The sequence below is a fragment of the Rhinolophus hipposideros genome, assembly GCF_964194185.1.
Source record: "Rhinolophus hipposideros genome assembly, chromosome: 11".
In the NCBI taxonomy this organism is placed as follows: Eukaryota; Metazoa; Chordata; class Mammalia; order Chiroptera; family Rhinolophidae; genus Rhinolophus; species Rhinolophus hipposideros.
Window position 1 is genome coordinate 75,300,657 of NC_138057.1, and position 25,309 is coordinate 75,325,965.

A 25,309-nucleotide genomic window follows, 5' to 3' on the forward strand; every position below is an offset into this window, starting at 1 on the left:
TTTCCTCTACTAAATCTGCCTAGGTCTACTAAAGCTTTTTTGATGTACAGTTATTTATTGGCCACCATAATTATGATGGATATAATGCTTTTTATTTTTAAACATTAAAAAGAGCATTAGAAAGGTACATACTTGAAATTTTTATTACTTTTCTATTTTTATTCAAATGTCCATCATACAGTAGTGAGAAGGTATACAAATAATTTCATATGCAAAATAATTTAGAAAGCAGTGTGAATCTCAGCAGATGTTTCTTCTATGTCTGTGCTCAAATTTCTAGGAAACACTGAATGTTAAATTGAAATAACCCTCCCTTGATACTATGCAGCTAAAGTTCAATTTAATTCTCAGATAGGTTTTCTTGGACACATATCATTTTCCTTTCATGTAAATAAAAATCAGACTACTTAGATTTTAATACTTGCTACTTTTCAAAGTAAATCAAAATGCTGCAAAGTGTTCACTTATTTCCTTTCCTTAGTGCTTTTATTAAGGCATTTCTGTTACCACTAAATATATGGATTATAGGGATGCTGTAAAAATGTTCTTATTTCTTTCTCCACTGGCTGATGAAATGGATTAATCTCTCAATAGAGCTATTTCCTTAATTCACCACCTGTTTTCAAATCCCTAGTAACCGACAAGGTAAGCGAAGAGATTCCTCTGTGTGTGCCTTATATATTTCACAGACAGAGAGAAAGTTACAATAAAAAATGCAGACAAAAATCTTTCTTGAAATATATTTTTTGAAAGTTGTTGCACATTACTAAAAAGGTGCCATATTTAAATTATCATTCAGCAGCCCAATTACAAGTATGTCACCTACTGGGCATTCTTTCAATGGAAATTTTCAGCTCAAAAAGGCATGTGAAGAACATTTATTGCCTTTCTTAAAGTGCTTCTCCCTTGTTTTCAGCATTGTGGGAATGTGATAGACATATAACTAATGTAAATTTTTTACTTTTGATTTATAAACTAAGAAACTGATTTTATACGCATAAAACCAAATGCAGGCTTGGCTACTATGCTTAGAACGTCTCAACTATATATAAGTAATCATTTATTGTTTAAATACAGAAGAGGCTGTAACAAAATGCTGTCAAGAGCCATCACACTCATTAACCTGCAAGCTAATTAGCCTCCTCCTGCCTGATTGCTGACAAGTTCTTCTGTCTGAACCCATTGCTGTTGTGTCAGCAGAGAAGCACAGAGTGAGGTAGAGGAGGTCTCCATTAGATGTTTGTGAACAAAGTCTCTGCATTAAAGGTTTGTTTTTTACACTCTAACAAATGTTAGAGCATTTATATCCCCAGCTATAATTAAATTGGCAACTCTTAATTACTGTAATTAGTATATTAACTATTTCCTTTCCTGTTCACCTATAATGGATTTCAAGAAATTACATGTAATTTAATGTGATTTTAAAATTTTAATCATTGTTTAAAAGGTTTCAATAGTTAAACGTATATCTAAATGCCATTGAATATTTGAAATAATATGCATAATAAAATCACTTAAATGCTGCAATGTCTTGTCAAAACCAGTACATACAGGCTTTATATTCATGTGTCCTTTCTTTCCTGTGCAAACATAACATTCATTCCCCATTAAAAAATTTTCCCCCGGTAGGCTAACATTTCTTAACTAGGTTGCAAATTAGCATTGGAATGATAGAACATTTTGCAAATGCATCTTAAAATATGAATTCATTAATTTGTGGAAGACTAATTCGTTTAGAATAGCTTCTTGAGGGCAAAAAAGCATTCATAAGATATTTTGCTTGTTATACCGTCCAATCAAACTTGGGACTTTATGGAGAGTACCAAGAAAAAATAGAGTACATTTTGGAATGATAAATGATCTAAGTATGAATTGATGAAGGCTTTCTCAATTTTCAGAATTATTACTATTATCACTTTCTGGTAAATGTTACTTACAATTTTGGTTTAAAATATTTGAATCATCTTCAACAAATTAGAGGCCTAAAGCAATCTAAAATGTCATGTATACCAGCAAAATGTATTCACATGTCTAAAAAAACCACATACTGAAATTTATTGTACTTCTAGTTTATGTAGGGAAAACTGCTATTTGAGGGTATCTGATTTAAAAGTACTGGATTGAAGTAAGAAACAGCATCAGAGTTTATGGGGGCTTTCCATACAAGTGCATGTTTATACTGGCTCTGGGAAGAATTATCATGTGCATAGCTTCCTGTACAGATCTCAAACACGTGAATGTCTACCACTAGCTGACTTTAAGCCCTAATTAAGGAATGGTGTTTTAAATAAAATTTAAAATTACTCATTTCATTTAGTCATTTTATAATAATTAAGATATTAATGTGACTTATTTCAGTTATCATTCACTTACAGATGGCAATCATTTTATGAAGAACTACCCAATGCACTACAAAATACATCATTTTAATGGACGTGGCCTTTTAAATACAGTGGCCTAGCCATAAGAATTGTAACTTGAGCCTCAAGTCAACTGTGTGATGGAATAGATAATGAGGTTCCTTCTTGCGGTATAGTTCTGTGGACCTGTGATTCTTGGCTAGAAAAGACAGATTTGAGGTCTTGGAGCAGTCTTTTTGCATTTTTAGAATAAAATATATCAGGTGGGAGCTACTGTTCTCACCTCTAAGGAAGGATACTTCCCACCACTCATTCTCTCCCTCTACCCTCCCCTTTTCTGGCAAAGCCTGATTCTGAGAGGACAAAATTTTCTCCCAGAAACTTTCATAATCTCCTTTAGAATGTGATGCAACTTAAGTTTCGGAGAATTTAGTGTAATAATGAATCAAATTTGATTTACAAAGTAAATAAAATGAGTTTAAGAGCCTTTTGAATTTTAGGACCCATTTTAGAATCATTGGGTCACTTATAGTTTATACTCATACAATCAGAGTCCTAACTAAAATTTGAACTTGTTGAAGGAAGGGAATGTATGAAACATCTAGGTCAGTCCTCTTATTTTATAAATAGAGAAACGAGACTCAGGAGAGGCAACTTGTCCAAGGCCATATAACCAAATAGAACAGCAGGTATGAAATGAAGACTCAGATCCTCATTTCATGTCTGCTGTCCTATTTGGTTATACTTCTAGTCTAGTGCTCTGAGCTTTCAAAATTCAAGTTGTGCATTGATTTAGTATTTTCTTCTGAGTACCTATGAGTATGTGTATTATAGTTCTTTTATATTGAATGTTAATGTTGTCTAAAGTATGTGAGATATTAATAAGTACAATTTGTAGTTTGGAGTAGATGCTCAAATTTATATAAAACATTTAGTCTTTTTAAAGGATACACAAGTGCTAAAATAGAAATGTCTGAATTTAGAACTGTACAAAAAAAAATCCACCTCAGTTTGGCATCAAGAGGTATTTTCCTCCAGTAAGTTATTTAATACAAGAAACTTCTATGGTGTTGAAGTAATTGAGAATTGAGGGCATTCATTGTCTTCTGTAAAACTGCGGTGTATTGGTTTGGCAACGCTTTATATGTAACTGAAAAAGTAAAGGCCCCAAAAAGTATTTTCTTGGTATTAGCTTTCATTTATAAACCAGAATAATTCTGAATGTTTACAGTAATGGGAGATAACCCAAGGCAAATTTAATTTTAGATTGGGCTTTTGCTTAATGTATTATTCATAGTATTGTATCATCAGTTAAGTATATCCCTGACAATAAACTTAAAACTTAACATTAATAGTAACATCCACCCTAATTTGGATGAGTCAAACAGTGACCTGACATGATTTATTTTACCTTCTTATTGTAGATAATTTTTTAATAATGGTGGGGTGGAGTTATTTGGGATGTTTTTCTCATCTGCCCCCCCCACCCCTTAACACTTCACCATTTTTGCTGCATGACCTGGTTTTGCATTTTTCTGATTCTCTGTTCATCTAATTAGTGTGTTCTAAAAAGACCCGGACCACTTATTGTACAGAGATGTAGCCTGTGGGTATTTATAAGGAGCTTTCAGTGCTACATTTGCATCTTTTGCTTGGGGTCTGAATAGTGAATTACCTTTAAGATCATTAGAAGCACTGCTGTATTGTTAAAATCAGGCTGCAAGATTCTAATGACAATTTAAAACTTCAGGCTTCCTATATAACCCAGGTGACCCCAGCATAATTGTATGTAGTGCAGAAGACCCCAGGATAAACTGCTGATGGTTCAGCCCATCCACAGCTACCCTGTACGGGCAGGTAGCTTTACATGCAAATAAACCACATAAAGACGTAGTAGAAAAGTGTAGAAAAGTAAATGAGACTTAGCCTAGTTATGTACAGTCGAGTATATACATTGTTGTTATCATGATGCTAATCTCCCTAACATGATTTGATACTTTCTTTTTTAAAAGGAGACACATCCACCAAGCAGTGTGCAGAATGGAGAATGTATTTTTATCTGATTTTAATCATTTTTAATTCTGACACCTGAAAAAAAACTTAAAAGTAGAGTATTTTGCTTTCAGGTTTTTCTCCTTGGTCAGGAACTAAATAGGGAGATATTTTGTTGTTCAAATATTAAATTATATATGTTTTTCTCTAACCAAATATAAGAACTATTAGTAGATGCCAAATGAGAGTTCTTAAATCTTTTATAAAAGATGGCTTAAAATACTTCTTTAAAGTTTACGTATTTTTGTTAGAGTTTTTGTCATTAATATAGAATTGTAGAATTTAAGCTGGAAGAAAATTTAATTTAGCACCCTTTTTGTAGTTAATATTTTCACTAGTTTTCTGATCTCAAATTGATGTGCTATTTACCTGCTACCATGAGTAATGTCAGGGAGCTCAAAGACAGCCAGTAACAAAAGTAACTGTAATACAGTAAAGATAGTGACAAATTTCATGTTTTTAAATGGTTTTACTTAGAAGGCATTTATAGATTCACCAGCGAGCGTTTACTCTGTATCTGAGCTTTTTGACTACGTATGAAAAACTAAATGAATATATATATTTTTGTACAACAAATTTTAATAGATAACATTTTAATTGATTTAAAATTTAGCAGTTGTACTTCAAAATTGTATCTCTGAAATGGCTGTTTCTTAATGGAGTCTGATGTTACTTGTGATCAATAATTTTTGCTGAACGGCTATATGTAAGTTTTAGCGCAGTGCTGTGCATATAATGGGTAGTTAGTAGAGGTTTGTTGAATGAATGGATGGATGAATGAATGAATGAGTGAATGAATGAATGATCATCCTGAAAAGGATATAATAGAATGTGTGCTTAGCATATGGTGGTGCATGTCCCTGTAGTTAATTGAGCCAGCTATCCATTTATGTTTTTCTAGAGGATCTCACTTTCAATAATAGTTTCAAAAATATTTTTAAAATACAACTGGGCAGTAATTAACTTGAGTTCACCTGGTAGAAGGTCTATAATGTGCTTATTTTGCTTATCTCATCTTTTTGTACTCTTCTCTTGTTATCAGTTTACTCCTTAGAGTTCTCTAGATCAACTGTGAAAGTAGCTACCCGATCTGACAGGATCCTTGTTTAAACCACAACCCCGATGTTGTCTTTTCTTTGACCTTCTTTTAATTGTGTCACCTTCATTGTTGGAGAAACCCGAATCTTCTGTTTTTTGAAGAGGCTGCATTATTTATATCTTTTAGATCTATTGTTTTAGATCTATTGTAGAAATAAAGCAGAACTTGTATTTTTAAAAATAAATAACTTTCTTATCTGGAGAGAGGTTAATGGCGAGGCAGACATCTATGTAAATACGTTTTCTGCAAAATAAAATCAGTAAAGTTTTAGTTAATAAGGCTCTAGCTTGCATACATATTCAAAAACACTACATAAGGTTTAACATATTTATGATCAGAGCATTGACCAGTGATATTCTGTTAAGTAGTTTTGCAGGATTTTTTCTTCCAAGAAGAATTTGTTGTATTCGCATTATTGTTTCCTTTGGGATTCCAGACAATGACTCTGTAGTCTGATTCATTAATATTGGTTGTCTTCAGCAGAGAGTATCCAGATTTGACCTGCCAAGTATTAAATTTTTAATGTATTACTAGTTCTTTCACAGAGTAAGGCTTGTCTTTGTTCTTTGTATTTTTGTATCACTATAGCCTGAATCAGATACAGATTTAATTTGCAGTATCACTAAATATGCCTCATTTTAAAAATATGCAGCACACATGCACAACTATAAAAATGTTTATTGGTGAAAATATTTCAATATGAATAGCTACCTTTTAAAAATTGGAAAGTATGCATTTCGAAATTTATTTTGAAAAGTGCCAGGGGGTGCTATGTGCAACGTACAATATAAGTTAATTATTATGCTATTAACATTGATGATGTTGAATGTGTATTAGTGAATGTGTTAATGACGTGTTAATTACTGTACATGTTGTGAAGACCCTTCCGGCTTGTTCTATGATGCGACATGTCAACTTGAAGCAGACCAAGTAATCTGCAAAGCAGACTATAACTCTTAAAAATAACACTTGTAAACATAAATTATAAATTAAATTATGCTTTTTATTATCCTTTTTCTTTCTGGTAGAATGAATAAGTAATTCTTCTGCTATCTGCACCTGTTAGAACCTAATACTGTCAGACTCTGTTTTCCCCAAGAGAATAGGAAGAGATTTGTTATGCAATAACTTCCGCTTTGTTTACGCTCTGGCATTTAGTGTATATTTTATATAGATTCATGTGTTTTGCAACCTGAAAGATCCTTCTTTTTTTGTTTACCAGATTAATTTATAATGAAAGACACTCAGTCTTTGTGCAAGCAGGTGAAACGTGGCCTCGTTCGATTAGCACCACTAGTTGATATTAAACTAATCTATATATACGTGTGATTCAGTCTAGGGCTCTCCTAGCTTGATGGCCAAATAGTTGAAACCTCAGGAGATCAATCATAAAAAACTGGACGCCAATTTCAAATCATTTAAAAGAAGCCAGAATTTGTTGCCGAGAACATCAAATAATTCAGTTGCTTTTGGCATAAATACAGTTTGAAAATGTCATATTTTTGAACTTTGTTATTTAACTTTTGAATTAATAGTTACTCATACATCTTTCTAATTGTCAACACTTTTGGAAAATATACCTGGTGATCATCTTTAAGAGACTAATTTGGAGAAAATAATAAAATTAGAGAATACAATGTTATCATACAATATTATTTATTTTTATCTCTTCAGAATCATTGTTTGATAGTAAACAAAGAGCATTCATAAAGAATGAGAATTCACAAATCAACTAAGAGTTGTAGTGAGGATGTTTTTTTAATGACCCAGAACTAACACTTGAAAATGCAAAAATAAAATAGAAATGAATGTTCCTGTCAGGCAGTTACTCTTTTAGATTCTGTTAACGTAATATTAAAGGGTGCCAAAAAAATGTATACATATTTTAAGAAAGGAGAAAACTATTAAAATGATAATACTCAATATACCGATAACAAAAGATGAATACAACTCATGTGTATACATTTTTTTGGCACCCCCTCCCCGGTATATACAAGAGGTGGTGATGAGTTCAGGATGTAAAATTTAGACTTCTCAGTTTCAAATCTTGGCTCTTTACAGGCTCAAATCTGGCTATGTGACTGTGAGTATGGTTTCTAACCAAACCACATTATACCTCAGTTTCATGATAATGAAAGTGGGCATAATTATAGTACCTACCTCTTAGGATTGTTGGGATGAGTTAATAAGGTAAAATGAAGCACTTTGAGCAATGCCTGGCACATAGGAAACACTCAGTACACGTGAGGTCTTATTAACCTACCATTCATACCATACTACAAATTATTTGGAAGCACTTAATTTCCATGAGCTCTTTGAATTCCCTGAGACCCATTATGAATGCGAGTTTTTGGTTTCCAGTCATAGTATCACACCTCATCACAGAACATCTTCCTTGTACTGATGATTTTATTACCACGGTGCTGTTTCTATTCACCTGTAGTCCTCCTAGGTGTTTTTGTTCACCTAACCTTGCTTGGTTTCTGTAGCACAGCTCTTGTTGAGATTTGTATTGGAGATATTCGGACCAGAACTTTGGTCTCCCTTGCAAATATTTGTGTCTCTTGTTTACAGCCCGGATATCCTCTTGTAATGCCCATGCAAAAGGGATTCTGATAAATCTTGTACTCAGCATTACACATTGTTTGTTTTAGCTGCCTTCCACTTCATGCTTCCTCCTTTAAGAGCGAGCCATTACGAAAGGTTAGATTCACAGTTAGCAGGCTTTAGCTCTCCCTTTTGAATCAGTGAGGTTGCCGTTTTATTGCTCTCCGACTTACACTTCAGTGATGAGAGTAAACTAGCATCAGATTAAAGGTCAGCAAATCCCATCAAAGAGAGGAATATTAGGGGCAGAGATAGTTGGAGAGGCAGCACACCACTGGGTATTGACAGGGTGATTCCAGGGTATCAGTCAGCAGAATTATAGCTGCCCAGAGAGTCAGTACAGCTTTAATGAGCCTGTGTGAAGAGGAAGAGGGTGGATTTATGTAGTTCCTCATAATTTTCTGTAGAGACTGTTATTGCAGACATTCTGTGGAGTGTTCTGGTCTTTCATTTAATTCAAAGGTCCTGGAGCTTATCCATCCCCTAAATTCCTTTTTGTTAGCTCAAATCAAAGTTGACATTTCCATGGTTTACCACCTAAAATACCCAGTTCAAAAATCAGGTTTCTTTAGGCAATTTTGAAATCTGTGTACTGTTAATATAAACCTACATTTATATTTATATTAATGCATACACAATTTCCTCTTCAGAAAAGAGGGTTGAATAATGAACATTTTTTTCATAAGTAGGCAACAGAGGAAAATGTACATTTACACATTGCCCTTTAAGTAACTGGAAAAAAAATAACTTATTCTAACTATGTTATGGTGCTTTTCAAAAGGATTTTAATATTCTCCTTACAATGACTTTCCTAATTGATTGTTTATATGCCTGTTTATGTATGCCCCGTCTCACTCTTTATGCCTCCAATACACTTAAATTGGGAGAAAAAGTTTTTTTTTTTTTTTATCTCTGGAGGAGAAATGTTTTTAATTGTTCTAATGAGCAGTACTACCCTTAATTGCTATTTTTAAGTCCACCTTGATTTTGATGTGACTTTGTAGTGAATTTGACTTATATTAATTTCTTATCAAAGAAGTATTAAATCTCTATGATTTCAAAATCTAGAATATGTTTTGGGAAGTCAAGTGTGTATGATAAATGTCTTTGGATATCTTTGCTGTAGGTGAGTTGCTTAAAGAGTTAGTGATATACATAGATAAACTAATTTTTTTTTAGTTAAGCTTTTATTTATAGGTCACTAGAAAATTGTGAAAAAATTATCAATAAACTTGTACTAGAATGTTTTGTTTCATTAACCAAACCAGCCACTTTTTGTAATTTGTATTTAAGAATATGCTATTTTGATTACTTAAAAGTAAATGAATACATTATTAACATAGAGGTCTTGCTTGTGTGATTTGCTGTTTGGAAGATGCTTTCAAGCTTCTCTGCCATTGTCCTTTGCATGTCATGTGGGTGGTCGTGCTTTTCAAACACTTACATGGTTTTTAATGGAAGAGAGTGATGGATGTGATGTGACCAGAGCACAAATATCCTTTTCAAACTTCACTGTTGATTGAAACAGCTACAATTCTTACAGCAAAATGTAAACTCCTTAAGACATACAAACAGACGAATATTACATAAAAATAAAGAAGCCATCTTTGGCCATTAATTAGATGTTGCATTTATATTAAGGAGCCAAAATATTTAAAATCATGTGGAAAGTCTAGTAAAGTTCATGCTTCCTATAATCATGCCATGTTTCACAAAGCCATTTCAATAAAACTGAGCCTGTGTCCTTTATAATAATACAGATAAAACTTTATGCTGTGCTGTTACATTGAAATGTACTGAGAATGTCAATGACCCTCATGCCATATTTACTAGATGCTATTTTGAGCAGTGCCAGTGCATCAGGATAATTTGGCATTACAAAAACAATAAAGTGGATATTCCTTCCTGTAGGAGGAGAAAGGGAACCAGGGGATATCTGGTATTTGTAATGAAGCCAACTGACTGTAATTTATATAGTCACTTTTGAACATTTCAGAGAAAAGGGAAAGAAGATGGCTGCAGCAAAAGGAAAGGAAATGAATATAACAATAAGCACGAGTTTAATTATCTGATGGGAGGATTCGTACTGCAATGAGGGACATAATGGATGATATTTACTGATCACCTTCAAGTACACAACTAAGTACATTGGGTATCTTTAAATTCATCTGGGGACTAGTATTTTCATTTGAGGAAAATTATGAATGAAAAAAGGACCATTGTTCTGAAGTGGTACTATTTTACTTCCTACTAGTAGTTTTGACCAAAATTTTTGTTTCAAATGTGGCTTATATGTATAGTTTTTTAAATTACTATATATATTATCTGTGAAATATTTGATTAAAGATTTCCAAAATACTGAGAAGATGGAGAACTTTGGTGTAGTTTTGACTAATTTTAACAAAACACCGTGTAGCCAGTTATAACATGATAAATGTGTACATATCCAGGAAAAAAAAGTTTTTATTCCAGAACAAATAAATAGCACCATTTATTTTCCATGTAGTCTTCTACACATGGCCATTCTCTAAATTTCCAAGTTTATTTGAAATGAGTGGCCAGAAACTGCTAATAATGAGCAACTATCACAAGTGTTTCATCATCAACATGCATCAAAGTGCCATTCTGCCGCCTGCAGTGATAGGAGAATAAAAGTAACATGAAAGAGCAAAAGAAGAAAACAGATACTTAAATCATAAAAATTGAGAAAGTGAAAGACAATAAAACTACATACATGGCAACACAGTCTATGGCAAAGAAAATGTGATAATTAAAAATACCAATTCAAAAAAAACAACCAAAAACCCAAAACACAACAACCTCTATCAGATTTGACCATGTAGTGGACATTACCACAAATCAGATAAAAGTTTTAATTTTAGGACAGATTTTTTTCAGATTACATCTTAAGTTTGCAAACCTTTCATACATTTTTTTTTTTTTTTTACGTTGGTGACCTGACTCTTGGTAATGTTTCATTTTCACAAATGATACTAAGGAATTCTGCAACTAGTTCTTTGACTTTGGGAATCGTAGTATTTTAATAAAAACAGATTTCAGTCTGTATGATTTAGAATGAATATCACTATTATTTTTCAAAGTGAGGATTATGTGCCAGGTACTGTTTTAGGCATTTTACATATTTTATAGCATTTAAACTTCAAAATAATTCCCTGAATTGGTGGTATCTCAATTGAGAATGAACTCGAGAACTTTCCTAGAATCACATAGCTAATAAATAACAGTCAGAATTTGAATCCAGGCTATTCTGATTCCATATTCTCCAGTAGGTAGCTCATTTATATTATAGTTGCAAAGTAAATTTAAAATGCAACATCATATCCTATTTCTCTAGGTATTTGAAGTGAAACCTTGGACTTAGAGGGAGACAGACTTTGTTTGAGTCTTTGTTTTCACATTTACTAGCCGTGTAATCTTGAGCAAGTCACTTTACCTCTTTGATGTTTGGTTTTCTCAGCTATAAATGAGGTTGATGGCACCTCTGCACGAGGAGGTTATTTAAAAACCAAATGAGAGAAGGACTGTGAAAGCTACAGCTTACTGCTTGGCATGTAGTATATGCTTAATATGTGTTCAGATTTGAACAGAGAGAATTTTTTTGGCCAAGCAATAGAATGAGACCCAAGTACTATATTGTTTTGGATTATCATGTTAACCACTGTAAAATAAGGGGTTAAAGTCTCCTACATAAGAAACAAAAGGACAGAAAACGTTTGCTTTTTGGCAGAAACGTTTTGTGTTGTGAACTGGGTCTGGGAAGACCTTACCAAAGTCTGGAAAATTCGGTGTTCCAGAAAATAGAGTAGTGGGGGAAGCAGCTGTGTGGAGCGGCACAAACGATGCCCTCTGTGTTAGCGGGAGCAGGCACCACAGTGTAATGTTATCCCATTCGCAGCATGGCAGTGATCTTAACTGACAAGACAGGAAATGAAAGTGCCATGGCGATCTCATTCTGCAGGGAGAAAAGGCAAGGGAACAGAATGCGGGAAAAGGAAGGATTGCGATAGAGTTTGTGTAAACAAATGCTGAAAAGCCCTGGAAATGCACATAATAGATGAGGACTCACTGGTTTTGATGGAAGTCTAAACGTGGGCCTCCAGCATTTTTTAGTGAGGAGACCCCAGGCATATGGTAAATTTAAAAGCATATCATTGGCACATTAGATCATGAGATCACTGTTAATCACATAGGGTACCTAGTCATAAAGGCCTGTAGGTAGTAACGCCAGGGTTGTTAGAATTCTTTTCCCACACTTAGGTTCTGAAACTCAGTGCTTTTCCTTTATATAGTGCCGAGTTGGATTTTTTCCCCCTTTCAAATTTAATTGTCACATTTACCAATCCTAAGAATCTCCTCAATAGAACCTTTTGTTTGAGCATCTATCCCTTTAAATAAAAAGAAAATGGCCGTTTCCTCTTCCCCCCACTTGTAATAATTTCCTTTAAGAACAGAGCACAGGTAACCCTTTGTGCTAATACGCGTGAGAAACATGGCCTGTTTTTTTCCTTCATCCTTTTTTCACTGTCTCATGCAAGCACAGCATACTTCATATCTTGCCCTAGCCCTGTTCTCTTCTTCTGTAGCTGACAGTGCTTATATATCAAGCGCGCCAACAAGATGCAGCTCCATTTAACAAAAAAGTGCCTTAAAAATGTAACTCTTCTTTCTGCATTTTTATTGCACAGTCCATCTGCTCCTTCGTCTCGGCTGCTCTTCACTTTCACAGTGACAAGGCTCACTCCTTTTTCTTGTCTCTTGAGGCAAGATCTAATTGGCAAGTGGGAAGTCCTCAAAATTTGCCTTTGCCAGCCAACAGTAGTTTCAGATTTTTATGTAAACGGTTGGCTAAAATAGATTTGAAGGGTAAAGAGAAACTGTGATGAAAATGAAGGATTTTTTAAAAAGTTCTTTCCCACAGAATGAACACACTTTCCTACAGGAGCATAATAAATGGTTTTCAGTGAGTGAACTGTACTGTAGCTTTGTTAGTTACAGGGTAAACAGAGTCAGTCTGATCAATTTTTTTGATGACTCCAAATAGCAAAATGTTTAGCTTGAATCATTATTTCAGACGTAACTCTTTTGTATAAAATATTCCTCTATTTCTGGTAAAATAAATTGTTTGAACTTGGGGTGTGCTTAGGGGGTTGATGGTGTAGCCAGGGAGAAGAGTGGACCCTGCGTGATCTCTATATATTGCCATTTGCATGGCCGAGAGCATGCAGAAACGCCAGACTCAGGTCCCTGGGAATCATACTGGCATGGGAAACACTGGTGATTCAAGAAGAGCCTTTAAATGGTGTCCCTCTTCACATTTAAAGTACATTGGTAGAACTGCAGGGAAATAACACTGGGCTCTGCCCAGGAGTCTAGTACCTGTACAGACCAAGATCCTAATAATGTCATTATAGCATGTAGCTGCTTTCCATCGAACCTCTAATAAAGGTCATCAGTTGCCTGCTTTCTTGAGTGAGATGGCTTTGCAGCAAGTGCTTGGAGAAAAGTTATCAGTGCTGTATGTTAGAAACAGGCATTCTGCCAACAGCTTTATAATGAAGGTGAAATGTAATAAAGCGATGGATTGACAGTTTATGTGTTGAAAGTGAAGGAAATGGAGGTGTGGAGAAGCATTATGGGGAATCTTTCTAGTCATATCTTCAATTTAAGCATCAGGGGAAATGCTTCAAAATCTTAGATTTATGAATTTCTAGTAAGCAGTTTCCCAGCATGTAAACAAATCTCAGTGGGCTGTTTTAGGAAGGTAGATTTGGGCAGTGAAGTAATCATTTTTATTCCTCTGATTTTCCAAATAGAAATGGACATATATGATAAAAATGTCAGCCGCACTCTCCACGTCAGGCCCCTAACAGGATTACATGTCAGTTCTTAATGTCTCGCTCTGTTTTTCTTTGCCATGAATGGCTGCATTATTGCTCACAGGAACTTCACTGTAATATATGGTAAGAGACAAGTAGCTCTTTATGGCCAGTGATTATTCGGTTTGAATGAAACCTGTGATTTATGTCCATTTAACTGAAAAGCCTTGTAAATTCCCAGTGCTGCATTTTTCCTCAATAGAGAATGAGTCAAGCGAAAGTGACAACTAGGTTGGCGTGGAAATGTGCAGTGCATTGCCGTGTTATATTTAATACACCTGACATGAAAAACGTGCACGCACCACACAGTCACCTTAAATAGGAGTGAAAGTGACATTAGCTTGTAATATGACTGCCATATTCAGTGGATTAGACACTAACATTGGCTTAAAAGGAGATTTGGAGCCCAAGTGAGATGGGCATGGGGACATGGGTTGTGATATGCAACGACAGCATCTGGCATTTCCTCCTAATATTTAAAAAACTTAGTTGTTTTTACAGTTGCTTCTACTGGTATCTATAAAATAATATGATTCTCCTCTTTCATTACAAGTCTTTAGATTCAAGGAGGAGAGAGTGAAATTCAGGTACAATTATTATTCCAAATCTTTCTTTCCCCGGTGCTGATACCATGCAGTTGGCTTTTGGGGGGAGGGGTGTCTGTATGTCAGTCAGACCTCACTCAAGGGTCTACTTTCCCGGGGCTTGGCTCCTTAGCGCTCTCTCTAATTCACCCACTGTTTGTCTGAGCCCAATCTTCCACCGCCCCCCATATTAAGTCTAGTTTAAACAATGGCACCTTGAGGGATTTTTCAGTGTCTTTATTTACTTTGTGTCCAAATTATATTCCAGTTTGCACAACCAAAAAGTTCAAATGAGATCTTATAACCATGAAGCTTGTGACCTTCAATTCATTTCCAGGTGTTCTGTTTCATACTTCAACTGCTTTTTTTTTATTTAAGGATTTCAGGTGGGAAATTATTTTACCTTGTTTAGGTTTGGGGAGAAAAGTAGCAATGTGTCTGTATTAATCGTTATGATTTGGGTTATGTGTCTCAAACTCTGGCTGACTTGATTGTAAAAATGAAGAAAACACAGAAAGTAAAGTTGGTATTTTCTTTAATTATCTTTGTACCTTCAGACCACATTTCTGCTTGTTACTTTTAAATAATAGATACAATATTGGGAAATTATAAGAAAAACAGAAAATATTAATATTGGCACTGGTTTCAAAGCAGCCCACAATCGAGGGCCTGCTGAAAATACCTGATCTGACCCTATTTTACGTGACACTCTGCTAAGACATTTTTCTCTGAGCTAAGACTGTGGTGTGGTAGTTGAATGAATCAAGAGCAAGTCCATCAGGAAATGAAATACAGAAATTTCATAGGCCTAAGCTCGTTTTATGTCATGCTCATCAGGGGCAAAAAATCAGACATGTTAAGTACCTTTTTGTTTCACAGTAGGTCCGAATAAGATACTGTTTACAAAGTAAAAGTGATCTGACTTTATCATTAATATATGTATTATGTGTCTTCTCTGATTGTGGAAATATTGTAGGTCTAGGTCTTAGTTATGCCTAATTCTGTAGACCACATTTGACGTAGCCATGGTCTGAAGCCACTCTTCAGTCCTGGATGAACAGAGGTTAGTCATGGTCCAGTGGGCTTGGTCCATGAAATGAGGGAGCCATGAAGCTTAGTTAGTGCCCTGTGTTTGCACCTCATTCTCTCAGGTCAAGCCTTCATTGTGTTACAGTGTTGTTCTGTTAGAGAGGCTACTACTGTACAATTCAGCCACTGCAGATTTTGAATCTGCTTATTTATAATTCAAAAGCTTTCCTATATATTAATGAACCCTTAATGAGCTGTTGAAAATGCCTGAATTACAGTCAGATTATTAAACTCCAACAGCCCCATAATCATACCATTTGAGTGGGCTTTAGGTACTTTTCACATCTGCAGCTTAGTATTGTGAAGGGTATGCGTTTATTCGGAGAAAGCTTTGTAATAATTTTGACCCGTAATTTATTTATTGCCCTCGGAATGCAGTCATCTCTGCAGATGCTCTCTCCCATTATCTGTGGGGCAGGTGCACAGCATGTTGAAAGACAGCTAATTAGGATTTGCTGAAAGATATGCAAAAACGGTGGGCTTATAACAAAGCCAAGTTCATTGTTAAACAATGTTTTACTGTGTTTGTATGATTTGTCTAAATCTTAGAGATACGGAAATGAATGTTGTGGTTATAAGTAGATTGCAAATAGGGTTTTTATAAAAAACTTTATAATGCTATGATACCCAAGCCTAGGTGTAAAACTTTATAAGTCTGTATAAATGTCTCAGTACACATTTTAGATTAAAAACAAGAATGACCGATTTTTAAGTGAACTTTTTTTTCAAGTTTCAATTTGAAGATATCAGGATCTTTTGATAACCACATAGTCCGATTCATTCTGGCCGTTGGAAATTTAGGTTCATTAAAATGTTTATAGGTGCCTAGAGGTGGAGGTGTTATGATTGGAAGCCATGTGTGATTTGGGCAGGTTAGTAAGCTAAATAATAGTAAGTAAATAGGTAGGTAGGATGAGGAATAGAATAGTAATTTGCAGAAAAATAAGAAATAAGTAAGAAAATAAATTGAAATCTTCAAATTAAACATAATTTTGGAAACTAGGTCTTAGTATTTAAAGATCCATAATCATGACTTTGCCTATTAGAGAAAAAAAAATTGATGCACTTTTCTGACTACAGCCAGTCCTCGAATAATATTGTGAACTTAACTCTTGTTTATATCAATTATCCTATGGTAAAATTGTTTTCATTATATGTCATTTTGCTTGTAATCACAGAACCTATTGATAACATTAAGTGAGGATTACTGTGTAGTTATGAGAATGACTTCAGTATTGATAAATATAGCCTTCTTGATGTTACCTAATTGCAAAGTGCTCCAGTACCTTTCATCCACAGGAGTGTGAACTTTTTGTCAGGAAATTATTTTTCTGATTAGATTTGATGCACATAATTTAAAACATTTTTTTTTCTGTATTTGAGGCAAATACTGAAGAGGGGAAAATGTTATGCCAGCTGAAAATACACACTTAAAATTATTTGTATTTTTGTCCGCTCCTCTATTGAGTTTAAGGGTTGCTTCCTATTGGTAAGGTGATACTGGTTTATACATATGTATATCAGGTGTGTATAAAAGTGCCATAGACGGCTAACTAGTTTGTGTCTTTTGCATTTCTTCATGATGAATTTACTTCTTCTGTCTCCCTGATTGTCTGCTTCGTCGTATACTGGTCATTGAGCATCTTCTCTTGTTTGCCACACGTGTGCAGGGAAATGTAATCATTTTGACACTGGTTGTTGATCTACTATTAAAGGATCACACCAAATGTACAAAGGGAAAAGATCAATAAATATAAGTGCAAGGGGAAAACTAGAAAGCTGGAGGAATCTTGAACGTAGATAAAAAACACATTTCCAGGAGAAGCACCAGTATCAGTGTAAATATAAAAAAGAAACAACAAACACACAAAAATGTGAGCAAAAATTTAGTTCAAAAAGGAGAAACTTAAGGAACTCCCAAAGGAATAATATAGAATTAAACAGAGCCCCAAGTGCCAGAGAAGAGGTTGCTCAGTGAGTCTTCAACTGCAGGTCAAATGCGCAGAAAACTTGGTACATGGAACTACAGGCATGTCTAGGCCATGAGATTTTAACATCTAATAAAATGAATTAGAAGGAAAGAAAATCAAAGATGTTAAAATACCAATGTAACTGATATTTTTGCTGTTTCTTTTAGATCTAGAAGAAATAGCAAATACTTGTTCGTCTATCTTTACTTATCAACAATGTGCTGATACTGACATTTATCTTTAAAGTATTTAAGGGAGTTATCTAAGTTTTTGGTTCCCTAAATAAATTCTTAGTATACTATAGTTTTCAAACATTATTTACTTATCTCTGAATAGGCAACAGATATAATTTAAATTATTGTAAATTAGTTTTATGACCCAGTTGAAATTATTCTGAAGTATATTTTTAAATGAAACTGACAGCTTTAAAGTGTTTTGAGGGAGGAAATTAAACTTGTGAATTTGCGTGTAAAAAAACCAAGAACTCGCTCCTGCTGTGGGTGTAATTCAGGACATCTAGGAATGAAACTTGTTCTTAGAAGAACTGATGTTATGGTCGTTTGAGGTTAGCAGGTAAAGTCTCCGAGCTGGTGATCAGTTGAGTTCTTGGCGGCCTATAGCTGTTACCATCACGTAAGTTACACCAGACACAGAGTATGTACCGCTGTGGATAAACAACAGGCAGAGACGCAAAAGGCAGAACCCAAATGCAGACATGCAAGATGCCAACTTCCTTCCCCAAGATGCCTTGTCACTGGGTGAGGAACCTGCTTTTAAGTGGATTTACAGAGGTTAATTGGGCTGGGATATTTTAGATTATGTTACACATTAATGAAAATGCTGATTTTGAGCTGTCATGACTCCAGTGCGTTTTATATCATAATAATTATTTTAAAACTTTGTCTTCCGTGTTGTTGAAAACCTCTTGGCAGAAAGCCTATGTGACCTGATTAAACCTATGAATTGTCAGCTGTGATCTATAGCACTCAGATGGGGTTGCTGACTGGGCATCACTTAGGAAGTTCTTTATTTAAAAGCAAAATTAGATTGAGACTACTGTGCCCAGCACCGTAGTGCCATGTTGATGGTACATTTTTAATACTGTATTTAGTGTCCTGGTTTTATAGTTTGCTGACAATTGCTTAACAAAAGGCATACACACACACACACACACACACACACGCACACACACATTTTTTTTGAAGTATAGCTAATTACCTCATAATGTATGTATTTCTCTTCTCCCCCTGAAATTACATGACATGATGGAAAAGCCCATCTAATCCTGTGTATTTTTTAAATTTTTTTGGATATAGCTTGTGAATTAATTATTCTATGGGATTTTACATTTTGTTCTTCTAACTATACAGAGAAACAGAATAACCTTAGTCTTTCTTTCGATGAATTTGTTTTATATCCTTGGGTGATATTTTTCCTTTCCCAAAATCCCGAATTTTACTCCTTTCCCATTTTATGCCTTAATCACCTAAATCTGGGAAGACTGGATGTCAGAATATTCTAAGAAGCCAGGGTTACCTTTTTCCAAGGATCCAATCTGGGATAAATTAAGACGGGGTGATCTTAGAGATTCTAGAATATATGTAAATATTATCTTGAAAAGAATTTTCATACTTATGCTTACTGATAAAGTGTAAACATTGAAATTCTCAGCATGAATTATAGTACACTGATGTTGTTTGATCATTTTCTCAAATAAACAAAATACTCACACTGTTTGTCCTGTTTCTCGCTTCTTCTCTCTCTCTCTGTCTCTCTGTCTTTCCTTGAAGGTCTCAGCATCAGAGGAGCCCAGGAGGAGGACCCTCCCGATCCCCAGCTAATGAGACTGGACAATATGCTTTTGGCAGAAGGGGTTTCAGGTCCTGAGAAAGGTGGGGGATCGGCGGCAGCAGCTGCAGCCGCGGCAGCCTCTGGAGGTTCTTCAGATAACTCTATTGAACACTCAGATTACAGAGCCAAATTGACCCAGATCAGACAAATCTATCACACAGAACTGGAGAAATATGAACAGGTCAGCAGCCGCCACTCTCATAGTCCTGCACAAACCCTCTGTTGCTCTTCTATTAGACTGCGCTAACCAATTCTGAGGGCTGTGAGGGGTAGGTGTTAACACAAAGAGCAAAATAAATAAGGTCAATGCAAAAATCCAAATGAATTGTTGGATCGATGAAATTAAGTGACGCTAAACCTTTTACCCCATCCACTTGTTTTAGTTGTATTCGTTCTTCACAATTCTCGTGCCCTTAACTACCACACCTGCAGCCATCCTTCCCCTCTAACCTCACCACTAGGTGCTCTTCACAGCTTTGTATCATTAACATTTATGCACTGGCCTTGTTCATAAGCTATAACAACTTTTAAAGGGAAGCACTGCATAGTGAGACCTTCCTCCAATGCAGTGAGCTCCAGAATCCTCTTTGGAATTCCTTATAGATTGTGCCCAAGGATAGGGAAGGGAGCTGACTTCACAAAGTAAGCAGGTTCTGGCCTGCCTCTCTGAGAACTCCCAGGATAATTGTGGGCAACCTGGGGCAGGGAATACTAGGCATTGTGTGCTAAATTCCTGATTAGAAAGAGAGTATGGATTAAAAATGCTATTCTCAGCAATTATATTAGCCATGTTTCATTGAATCTAAGATATCTTTGATTTTAAGCTGTATCATTGTTTTATGTACCACCAAGAAAAAATTGACACTGCCCAATTTAACTGTAACATGCCATTGATTGTAAAATGCATCTGAACTTCAGAGGTATTAAAATGTGGGGAAAAATAAGTAAGTCTTAGATTCAATGAAAAAAGGTAAAATGTTCGTGGTTCATTTTAAACATATTTTGGTTGTTGGTTTAAGCCTAAAAACCTGCTTATTTTGAGGAAATGTCACTGGATGGTAATTTAAAAAAAATATTATTATGGAAATGTTTAAACATACCTCAAAATAAAATATTAAGTCGAATCCTATGAAATTGTCAAGTTGTTAGGTCAAAAACAGTTGTGAGTTGGCAGTTTTATAGAGTTCAACTTAAAATAAGGAACTGCCTAGATACCCATCACCCAGATAAATAATTATCAACATTTTGTCAATCTTATTTTGTCTATCTTTCTACCTTCCCTTCCCCCCCTTTATTTTTCCCTTGGTGGAGTATTTTAAAGCAATCTTAGTTATCTTGCCATTTCACTCATAAATACTTCACTGTGTAGTCAGGTAGTTCTTCTAGTCCAAACACCGCAGTGTAATGTGGGAGTCTTGGTCAGTTTTAATACTGATTTTTCTTCTAAGTTCCCTTTGTAGTTTCAGTTGTATATGTTATTTTTTTCATTGCCTTCTCTAATGTGCTGGCTATGGTGGTATTAAGCAAATGCTGGATTCTGTCCCAGAGGTGAGTGTTTTGAGGGAGGGTAGAAAGATTTATGTAGCTTTATGTTAAAATACACTATAACTGAATCTTATAAGATACTGTCTTTTTTTCTGCATAGGACTTTCTGGGATCTCAAACTGTATCTGTAGTCTTATTTGTAGGAATAATTTTTGGTGGAAGATGTGCAAATAAGAATTTTAGAAAAATGATCTTGTGTATGTACATGAAAAAAATAGAGCTTTCTGATTTGACATATGAATAATTAAGAGTAAACAAAATAAGTCATGGTTGAAAAGGTTGCCCTGAGCATAAACAGTGGAAAGTGGCTTTAATTTGTAGTATAATCCTAATTGTATAACTTTATGTTAAATACATCTATGCATACTTACTAAATAAATACCACCAGTCACCTTGCATGAAAGATGTATAATATTGGGCCAAATGGCCCTACTTTTTTGGCTGAGGAATTAAGATGGTTCCTTCCTATCTCCTGCCATGTCTCTTCACTAGTCTCCTTATTTTCTCTCTAGAGCCCTGTTGGAAGTTGGGTGAAGCTGGCATCAGTCAATGTCACAAGGGTTTGGGGATTTTTTGTTGCTGTTTTGCTTTTTTGTGTGTGCTTTAAAAATACAAACGTACACACACGGTCTTCATAAATTAATCTATAGTATGTAATCTTGTATTTTTGGATTAAATATCAAATGGGGAAATGAGTTTTAATATATAATCGTGAATCGTATTTTTAGATATATTTATTCAGTAGCCTAATAAAAACCACTTAAATGTATATTTCCATTCTCATGTTTAACACTTGCAGAAGGAAAAATAAAGCTAAATGAAATCAATGCAGTATTATGGACAATTAAATAGATGGAGTATGATGACTGGTTAGCTTATTCAACAGAATTTTAGTTTACAATTTTTCGTCTGTAGGTTCTGAATTATTTTAGAAATAACATAATGTCATTTAATTCTCTTGAGTTGTCTTTGGGGCTGACTTTTACAGCTTTTCTGTGATTTTTGACATAAGATAGTTAATTTTCTTTTCAAATCTTTGGGATACAAGGGTTTTCTTATCTGGGATAGACGTTTCAGGGATATAAAAGGACTAAGCTGAACTAAGTGAGATGAAAGGGTGGCATTTCTAAAATAGATGGTATTATATATAATTTCCATTTTATAGATGAGAACATGAGACTCAGGTTAAGTTATTTGTTCAATGTTACACATCTAGTTAATGTCAGAATCAGGCATTGAAATCAGTTTTTGACAATATGCCTTTTCCATTGAATTATGCTGCTACTTCTGTCAAATTGGAGAATAATTCAAATGCATTTTGTTTTACTCTGATTTGTCCGTGTTGGACTGTGTCTGTAATGGGATCAGAGTAGAGATGAGGAAACAACTAATTTAATCACTTTGTAGAAATTATATTTTTCCCAAAAGTGATGTATGTATACTCTGAGTGACAGAAAGCTTATTCGTAAATAGGAAGAACATATATGTTAAGGCAGAGGCTTCATAGAAAATTGTGTTGAATCTTTCACTAAAAGAAATAAACTGCACTGGAATCTTAGAGCTGTTCACTCTACTGTGTTTTGCAATGAAGCTGTAATGAAAATGGATCTGAAGCCTGTTTAGATTTAGATTGCCATAAAATTAACAAACACCACCACTGCAGTAAATTAAAGTACCTTGTAAACACAGCAACATTTACAAAGCTAAGCTGACTAGAGCTACAGTTTGAGCAAAATTAAATCCAAGCTGCAAGGCTCAGTTTTATGTGTATGTTTTAGGAATGGTACTGTCTTCAAAATACTGTCCTTTTCCTGTCTCCATAGTGTCCTTTGATCCTGTGTCTCTACTAAATAGGCTCAGATGTGAATGATTTTTGATGATAATCATCTAAATTCACTTTTAGACCCTTTTGAAATATTAGGCATAGAATATGGAGTAAGATCAGTGACCACCCAAAAGGAAACAAAACTATTTTACTTTTCTCTTGCTGATCCTGACACCCAATAGGAATGTAATTTTCCAAAGCTTACAGCAACTATCTTGTAATACTTCCTTTTAAGTGCATTGCCTCCCTCTTTAGTGAGGACAAAAACCTGGTTGCTTCTTTGTCTTCTTGTTGATTAGCTACAAGTTTTGAAAAATATTTTTACTGTACCTTTCAAGTATGCTCTTATGATTAAAGGGCCAACTCTTAGAACAGGCAGATTCCTAATGAACTTGAGCCAAGTGTCCTGGGAAGCCTGTTTCTAAGAATTGAAGGCCCTCGTGTTCTTTCATCTCTTACCAAAGGGAAATGGACACACTGGTTTTTGCAAATGAAATTTGACTTAGACATTTTTTCTCGGTTAAAAAGGAAAAGATATATCATGCCCTCTGCAGCTCCCCCACTTTGCTTGTACCAGAAGAAATGCTTGTACACAGGCAATTCACTTCATAATTTATAGCTGCCATAATAGAGATGACATATTGAAAGCTATCTACTATAATTATATTGAAATACATTTTTGCTGAAGGCGAAAGTGTTGTAAGGGTCCCAACCCTCCCCAAGCATCTGGGAACCTGCTTTCTGAGTTCACAAATGTTTGAATTCACCTCAACTCAGGTAAAGCACTGGAGCCAAGCATGTACACAGAATGTGCTCAATCAGGTATCATTTAGCTACTAGAGGACTTACAGATTTCACGGGATTGCTGGGGGAATGAAGGATGAGTGTGGAACCTAAACCCTAAATCATCATAAAGGAAAGGCCTGGGGCTTTTTGAGGATCTCAACATTATGTGCTTACATTGCTGGCAAAATCTCCTTTGCTTGTAAAGGAATTTCAGTTTTATTTTTATCAGGTTAAAAAAAATGCTGAGGTTATTACATCATATTAGAGATTGTTTAGCCTGCAAACTCCTAATCCCATTTTGTTATTTCTTTTTAATAGTTATGAAGGAAAGACAAAGGTGTACTACCTGATGTAAACTTTGTATTTCATTTTCCCAAGCGATGCTTTGTCACTAATTGCTCCAAGGGAAGGATTTTACTTTTTGTCAGCTTTCATGCCAGGTCTTTTCCATGGCTAGAAGGAGTGTTTGAGTGTTCCCCCTTTTTTCCCCCTCCAAGTTTCTACTTTATTGGTTTTATGTACCAAATGTATCTTTGACCACAAACATGATTAATAAAATGAATTGTTTTGCATTTGAATACTCTTTTTTTTCAACTTCTTTGGAAGCAGTGTTTGTATTATTCAGGCAGTGGGAAGGCAGAACTATATTACTTAATCAGAGTAGGGACTTGCTTGCAGAATAACACACAAAAAAAATATGAATTTCATTAAATTGCCATTTTCATAGTCAATAATAACTGCCATTTATTAAGTATTAATTATTTTCCAGACTATGCAAAGAATGTAACATGTATTATATAATACAAACTTTACAAAACCCTCATGAGATAGGTCCCTAAATCATGTAATTAGGTAAGAAAGTGTTGAAGTACAATAGATATTTCATCTTTGTGGCAGTTCCTTAAGCATATTGGTCTCATTGTAGTTGGCTTAGAATTTTTAAATGTTGACTTTTATCCTAAAACAAGAAGAATTTGTTGATTTAATAAAAACATTTCATAAATACAGAATCTATAATATTGGGCTAAAGTTACTTGTAAGGTTATACAGACATCTAGAAAATTGATGTATACAAATATAGGAGGCATCAACTTTTAATAGAGATTTATTCTTTCTTTGAAAAGTAGATTTTGGAATAGGAGGTATTATGATCTGTTGTCTACAATCAGCTTCTCTAGATAGTTACGAAAGACCAAGTCAGTTTTTAGCTCTGATCACTGAACCATTTAAAAACTTCCTCTAAAGGGAGTTTTGCTGTCTGATTTTACATTTTTAAATTCAGTGATCTGAACTTACAGGCAATAAAGGAGTTGAATCTTGAATTCACAACTGAAAAATGCACTACCACAAAACAAACAGACCCCCGAAAACTTTAATTTTGAGTGTAAACCAATTAGGTATGGATATCGAGGAGACGGTTTCACTAGCCCACAGATATCATTAAAAACATTATCAAAAATCCAAGTATTTCCAATCCTCAATTATTGGTTTGGATTTTTAACAAATAGTAAGGAGAAAGGCTCATATTACAAAGAAAAGCTCCCTTCTTTGGGAGGAAATATGCAAAAACGGGAAGAATGTAGCCTCAGGAGCTCCAGGCAGCCATCTTGCCACTATGAGGAAGAGCATGCCTGAGATAAAACC

At 34.8% G+C, this 25,309-nt stretch overlaps 1 protein-coding gene across 3 annotated transcripts in view; it reads left to right on the plus strand.

Annotated features, from left to right (window-relative positions):
* Positions 1 to 25,309, plus strand: part of PBX3 (PBX homeobox 3) — a 194,365-nt gene that overhangs the window by 126,098 nt on the left and 42,958 nt on the right. For all 3 annotated transcript variants that reach the window (XM_081066186.1, XM_081066188.1, XM_081066187.1), the window contains exon 3: positions 19,449 to 19,690. In XM_081066186.1, coding sequence (XP_080922312.1) covers positions 19,449 to 19,690 — 242 coding nt within the window. The remainder of the gene's footprint in view (positions 1 to 19,448; positions 19,691 to 25,309) is intronic.